General features: G+C 57.2%; 1 protein-coding gene across 2 annotated transcripts in view; it reads left to right on the forward strand.

Moving 5' to 3' along the window:
* The window catches only part of CCDC88C (coiled-coil domain containing 88C), a 121,541-nt gene extending 115,756 nt beyond the window's left edge, over positions 1-5,785 (forward strand). For both annotated transcript variants that reach the window (XM_055303939.1, XM_055303940.1), the window contains exons 29-30: positions 362-651; positions 3,741-5,785. In XM_055303939.1, coding sequence (XP_055159914.1) covers positions 362-651; positions 3,741-4,724 — 1,274 coding nt within the window. In that variant the 3' untranslated portion in view covers positions 4,725-5,785. The remainder of the gene's footprint in view (positions 1-361; positions 652-3,740) is intronic.
* Positions 5,786-7,068: the final 1,283 nt, after the last annotated feature.

A 7,068-nucleotide genomic window follows, 5' to 3' on the forward strand; every position in this document is an offset into this window, starting at 1 on the left:
ATGAACGAAAGCATTATGCTTGCAAAACTAAAATCCTAAAGCTCTCCCCCAAAAAAGTGCTTTTTAAAGTATGCTCCACACTCAATTTGGAGCCCAATGCAGAGCTTGACCTCATGGCCCTGAGATCAAGACCTGAGCTGAGCCCAAGATCAAGAGTCAGGTGCCTAACTGACTAGACCCCCTGAGCGCCTCTTTCCAAAATGTTCTTCACACCAGAATCCCCACCAGGTTCTCAGGCAGGGTTCTCTCTGTTCTTGCTGAACCCAAGGAGCACAGAGCCCCCTGGAGGCAGATGAGCCGAGGAGGGAGACTCAGGTGTGCTCCTCTGTTTCTCCCCCACCCCCACCCCTGTGCCCCCCAGGTTCCTCCGACCAGCTCCACGGCAGGTCTGAGAGCTTCAGCAGCGAAGACCTGATCCCCAGCAGGGACACGGCCACTCTGCCACGGGATGCCAGCACCCAGGGGCGCAGTGCCCCCGGCCGCCACGAGTACCCTCCACCCCGGAACGGGCCTCTCCCCCAGGACAATGTCCAGAAGAGAGGCACAGCCCAGCTGCACGCGGGGGCCAGGCCCTGCTCCGCCTCCCCGAGCAGTGAGATGGTCACCCTGGAAGAGTTCCTGGAGGAGAGCAACCGGAGCTCCCCCACCCCTGTGAGTGGCCCAGAACTCAGACACAGCGTCCCTCTCTTCCCCTGCCACCTCCCCGCTTTGGGGGTGGGGGCAGAGACCCTGGCAGCAAAGTCACAGAAAGGGACGGGGCAGCAGTGGCCTGGCCTGGGGTAGGGGAGGATCCCCACTAGCCTGCTGGCAGCCAGCCCCCAACCCCAGGGCCAGTGGGCGCCGTCTGTGAGGTGAGCAGGTAGGAGGTTGCCGCCAGCATGGAGGGGGATAGTGTGTGGCCACCCTGGGGAGCTTCTCAAGGTCCAGCCGGCATCCTACTTGGCAGCATCAGGGTCTCACGGTGGCCCTTGGGGTGGAGCCCTGAGTACTGCTTACCCTGAGCCTTCACCTGCAGGCTCGGCAAACTCTGTAAAGGGGCAGTGTGTTTTAGGGGTTCCGGGCCCCATGTTCTCCTACAGCTGCTCAGCGCTGCCGTTTCAGGAAGAACAGCCTGAGCCCACCTGGCAATGAACGGGCATGGCTGCATGCCGACAAAACTTCACTAACGGACGTTGACCTGTGAATTTTATATAATTTTCATGTGGCCCGTAATGCTCTTCTTTTTTTAAAAAAAAATTTTTCCAGCTATTTAAAAATGTAAAGACTTTTCTGAGTTCCTAGGCCGTACAGAGGGTATGGCAACCCGAGACAGAGCCCCAGCTACGGTTGGCTGACCTGTGCTCTGCAGCTGCAGCCCAGATGTCACGGACATTCGGGTTCCCTCCTCTAACCCCTCCCAGGGCTCAGGGCAGCTCTTCCAAAGCTGCGTGTGTATCTTTTACACACTCCACCTGGCTTCAGTCTTGTGAGCAGTTGGGCGGCCGGACAGATGAACTGGGCTATCTCGCAATGGAGATCTTTCAAGGATTTTTAATGCTTCCCATGCCTCCGTGGTATTCTGCTTAAACAAACAGTGGAACTTTCTTTAGCTCCTCTGTAGTAGGCCACGTTGGAACCCACAGTCTTGCTCGGTGGGTATTTACTGAGCACCTACTCTGTGCTCTGCAGTGTGCACAAGGTCAGCTCTCCAAAAGCAAAGCAAAAAACTTAACTGGCAAATTTTTGCCACATACTTGCTAGTGCTGAGTCTTATGGTCAGCCCTGAAAGGAAATTGAAGAACATGGTCCCTGCCCCCCACCCCCATTCTGTTCCTGTCTGGCAAGCACTTACTCTATGCACCAGGAGTTGGAGAAACCCAGCAGAAGCCCTGCTGCTCTCGGGAGGTTTGCCACTCAGTGGTTTGCATGCAGGCTTAGCCAGTGGCACCCCGGAGCTTCCGACTCGCTGGGTATGATGGGGGGGCTCCCTGAGGGCCTGCATCCATACAGGGTTTCCAGATGATGCTCTGGCTGTTGGCATGCGTTTAGGCATCCCACAGGTAGCCCTGATGTGGCAGAAAAAATGAGGATGGCCTAGAAAGCAGGAATGCCTGAGATCGGAAGGCTTTCCTTCTTGACCCTTTTCTGTGTACCTGTCACAGTGAGTTTCCTTTCCCTTTGCAGCTCTCAGGGGGCCCTGCTCAGCTCAGACATGTCCCTGGTAGTCACCCTTCCTTACTTATGCCCCATATCAGCAACCATCCCTTCTCAGCCTAAACAAGCCCAGAAGGATCTGTGGCTGTTCATGCTAGGAGCTGATGTGTGTGTGGCCCTGGAACACCACCTGCACCTCTCAGCCTGCCATCCCCAGGCACCTGACCCCTCCCCTGAGCAGCCCCAGGGAAGGTACAGCATGCCCCACTTCTGCCTGCACTCCCTGAGGGAACAGGGTGTCTCAGGATGGGCTTGCTGGGTGGCCACATGGGGGTGCATATCAAAGAATTAAGAATGTCCATCAGGGAGCTGGGTGGTACAGGCCGTAGCTCCAGCCAGACAGCCGTGGGTGAGCTGTGGAAGCCCCGAGGCTTCAGCTTCCTTACCTGTTAAAGGTTGTTCTAGGCCAACCTCAGCCTCGCGAGGCTGCTTTGAAAATTAAGGGAGGTGTTAGCTTTTTGGTGGTTATGCAGTGCCTGGCATGCAGGAAGCTGTCCGTGTTGATGACCACAGCCTCGCTGCTCCCTCAACCGGAATCTGTGGCTTCAAACCAGCCTAAAATGGCAGACTGTCTCTGTCAGGTTGAGCATCCAGATGCTTCCGTGGACCAGGAGTTGGCGGGTGCAGGTGGTTTCTGAGCTCTGCTGCCCCCGCGACAGGTCACAGCAGGTCCGGGCTGACCCCCACCTGCCACAGGAACATATTTCCCTTCCTGGTTTTGCGGCATCCATGAGCCTAAGGAGGAACCGCCGCCACTTGGCTCCTCCGGGCTGAGGTCCTGACAGAGGCCAAGGTGACCGAGCGGCGTCCCCTGCCTTGGCCTCGGCGGCTGTTTGCCTGCAGGGCGGTGACGGAGGACTCAGCCTCACTGGCCAGGGGAAGCCCAGCAGGGTGGTGACTTGAGGGGAGCAGCCTGGCAGCTGGACTGTCCCATGCACTTCTTTCCTCCCCTCTGCCCTCCACTTCCCACCCCGGGAGTCTGCCTTTGTGGACCTCACTCCCTGACCCCCACCCCCACCCTGCCTGCCTCTCGCAGACAGAGAATGGTCCAAGTGGCAGTGAGGGCCCTGGCTTTTTCGGAGATTCTGTTGTTCCCCCTCCCCTGTGGCCTGGACAGAGCCTTGAGTGTGCACAAGTGCACTGGGCTGACTGGGAGGGGAGAAGGTCTGGTGCCACCAGTAGCTTCCTCCTCCCGCCCTGCCATGTGGGAGGGTGAGAACAGATGGGGCGGGGGGGCGGGGAGGCCTTCCGCTCCGACCTCTCCATAGACTGGGGGAGCTCTGAGGGACGTCCTCTCCCTGTCTGCTGTATCTGGGTCTGCACAGTTAGGTGGCTGCCACATGGCACCTGGGGTCCCCCCACCGGTGACCCACATACCTGACCAGGGGTGCGTGGTGGGGTAGCATTATACATGGACGAGGCCAAGCAGGAGCAGGAAACTGCAGTTCAGCCAGCTGCACAGCCCAGCGGCCGTCCAGGGGGGTGCAGGCTGCCCCAGCACCGCCTGGCTCTCACACCACCTCTCGCCCCTTCTCCCTTCCCTGTAGGACACTCCCAGTTGCCGGGATGACCTGCTAAGTGACTACTTCCGAAAGGCCAGCGACCTTCCGGCCATTGGAGGCCAGCCAGGACCCCCTGCCAGGAAAGAAGGGGCCAAGATGCCCACCAGCTTTGTGACCCCTACCATCAAGATGGCCAGCAGCACCTCCGAGGGGAAGCTGCTGAAGCCCGGGCAGTATGTGAAGCCAAACTTCAGACCTGCCGAGGCTGAGGTCCTGCCCGGTGTCCCCCTGAGACAGGCCCAGCCCCCCCAGAGCCTGTCCCTGGGCCGACCCCGGCAGGCCACCGTGCCCCCGCCGTCCCACACGCCCGCCAGCCGGTCCCTGAGCCGGGCCTTCAGCCTGGCCTCCGCCGACCTTCTCCGGGCCAGCGGGCCAGAGGCTTGCAAACAGGAGGCCCCTCAGAAGCCGGGGAGTCCCGACCCCTCAGGAGGCAGAGAACCCGGCAGCCATGCCCTGCAAGGCCCCACACCCCCCAGCTCCCACTGCCTGGCCCGGGAGCGGACCCCACTTGTGGGAAAGACCGGAAGCCCTGGTCAGGGCCCGGCCCCCCGCAGCCGGGCCCCGGACGTGAGGCGCTTCTCCCTGGCTCCCCCGAAGGAGGAAAGGCTGGCCCCGCTGCCGCCGTCCGCCACGGCCCCGGCCATCGCCGCTGTTGGGGGCAGTTCCTGTGGCAGTGGTGCCGCTGCCCCGGCCGCCAGGACCAAACCCCCGACGCCCCCCAACCCGGCGGAGGTGGCCGCCATCACCGCGGTCCGGGGCGTGCTCGGCCTCTCAGAGGGGGACGGGGCCCCAAGGCAAGGCCACGGCGCGGGGCTCCCCGCGAAGAGCCCGGGGAGGTCTGACCCTGCTCCCCGCGCTGGCCGGTCCCCGGAGGACTCGAGTCGCGGGAGCAGCTTGAAGAGCACGCCGGCGTCCCCGGAGCCTGGAGGGGACCAGCAGACGGTGTGGTACGAGTACGGCTGCGTGTGACTCGTCTGGGCCCGTGGCGCCCGAACCTTAAAACTACTACTCACCTTGCAATGACGATGGTCTTTTCTTCTGTCCGCCTGTGGTGTCGGGAAAGGGTTTGAGGATGAGGACAGGCTCCTGGGCCCCTCTCCTGCTCGTTTTGTTGATGGAAACACTGTGCCAAGCCCTAAGAGGATGTCGCTCCGAGGTGTGTGCGCGCGTGCTGTATCTGTAGCCTCCAGCAACTGCTATCTTTTGAACAATCCACTTCAGCTTCGGGACACTCAGAACACAGTGACCAAACCAACTACAAAGTAGACACTATTGAGCACGTCCCTGTAGAACACTCATTTGCAACTTGTCGACCTCTCCTAAAGCACTCACGTGTGTGTGTGCGTGCACGGTTTTGTGCAAACACACATTCACATGGCCAAGCCCTAGTGGCTCTGGAAACTCCATGCCCTTTTCCTAAAAGCCATTTGATCCTAAGAGAAGTCCAGACTGGCCAAACTACAAAGAGCTCAAGAACCTCAGGTCGACCCCAGAATTAGGGTTGCTGCTGAAAACCAGGAGCATTCCCATGCCGTTCCTGGGGTCCCAAGCAATTCCCTTTCACCCCAAGGCCAAGGACGCCTTCCAGGCAGGTGGCCGGTGGCCTCGGGCTTTGGCCACATGGACACCTGCCTCCCTGGCACACTTTTCTACAAACACTGGATGTGCTGGGTCTAGGGGCGAGGGCAGAGAGAGGCGCCTGCCCCAGCCCTCTCCCAGCAAGTGTACATAGTGTACAGAGGGGAGGTGTGCAGGAGGGGGTGCACGCCTGGTTCGTAATGTGCACCTTCCCCGATCTCAGATGTTGATTTATTATTTCTGAATAACTTCTTGTGGTAGAAACCAAATTTCTTTTAATATATTACATGTATATGTACACGCTCCTGTGAAATACGTGTACGTCGAGGGGGAATCTATTTATGTTCCATTGGGAGGCTTATCGATCAGGAATCTCACCTGCTGCTTTGTGTATTTGGTCGGGTTCCTGACATGTTTTGTCTTTCTGTTTAGTAAAGGTGCTCTTTCTGGGATGTACTAAACCTGGTGATTTTTTTTTTAAGATTATTTTCTCTTTTGGTTTAATATACTGAGAAAGAAATGGGACTATTAACAAGATCGGTGGTAGGTGTGCTTTGGGTTGTGTATTAATAGCCATTCACTCTGGAACACAAGGACAGGATTGTAATAAAATGAAAAGGCATAGAATCGAGTCCTGGTTTTTCTCACTGGCCGGTGCTGGCGGCATTGGACTGGCTGTTGGGGGCTCTCCAGGCGCCCTCCCGGCCATCGAAAGCCACAGCTCCCTTTGCTACCAGGTCAGAGGAGACAAAGCAAGGTTTCTGTGCTTACCAGACAACAGCTTTTTCCCAGACTTGCGTTTATTTTCGATTAGTAAGAGTCAGGTCCCATTTTGATGTGGAATTCATCTCGTGATGGAATCTCAGCTCCCGCCAGTCCTCTGGGTTTTCCCAAGGCTGCTCAGCTAGGAAGGGCCAAATCTGGAATTTAGATCTTTAAGACCTCAGCTCAGAGGCTTGAGTCAGACAGAGGGAGGCCGGCTCTACATACACAGGACAAGATTTTCTTTCAAGTGTTTTTTTTCTACTTGCTTGCTCAGTGTCTCCTTCCTCCCTCACCAACCTGTAAGAGCCCCACTCCTGGCCCTTCACTGGCCCTTTCCGAAGCTCTGCGGTCTGTGGCACATGACCGCTCAGCGGGAGGCACCACCCACAACACCTGGGCCAAACTGAGCAGTGGCCACCTCGTGCCTTCCTCCTGTGCGGCCTTGGCAGGATTTGACACCTGCCCAGTTACACCTTGAACTTTGTCTAGGATTCTCTGCCCTCTGGAACGTCTCTGCAGCTCGCACTTGCCAGCTCTTCAGGCTTTCTGTAGACTCATTGAAAGCTAAGGTGTGGATTATGATTCAGTCATCAAAAAAATGAAATCTTACCATTTGCAACAACATGGATAGAACTAGGTGTGATGCTAAGTGAAATAAGAGAAAGACATGATTTCACTCAGGTGGAATTTAAGAAAATAAGGGAGGGGAAAATAAAGCAAGATGGAATCAAAGGGAGACAAACCATAAGAGACTCCTAACTCTAGGAAACACTGAGGGTCACTGGAGGGGAGGGGGTGGTGGAGAGTGGGGGGATGGGCATGATACAGGGCACATGATGGGATGAGCACTGGGTGTTCTATACAACCAATGAATCACTGAATCACCTCTGAAATTAATACACTATATTAATTACTTGAATGTAAAGAAAGCTGAGGTGCTAGGTCCTAGAGGCTTCCCCTTCCATGTACC

This window comes from Nyctereutes procyonoides, unplaced genomic scaffold (assembly GCF_905146905.1).
Source record: "Nyctereutes procyonoides isolate TBG_1078 unplaced genomic scaffold, NYPRO_anot_genome, whole genome shotgun sequence".
NCBI classification, from domain to species: domain Eukaryota; kingdom Metazoa; phylum Chordata; class Mammalia; order Carnivora; family Canidae; genus Nyctereutes; species Nyctereutes procyonoides.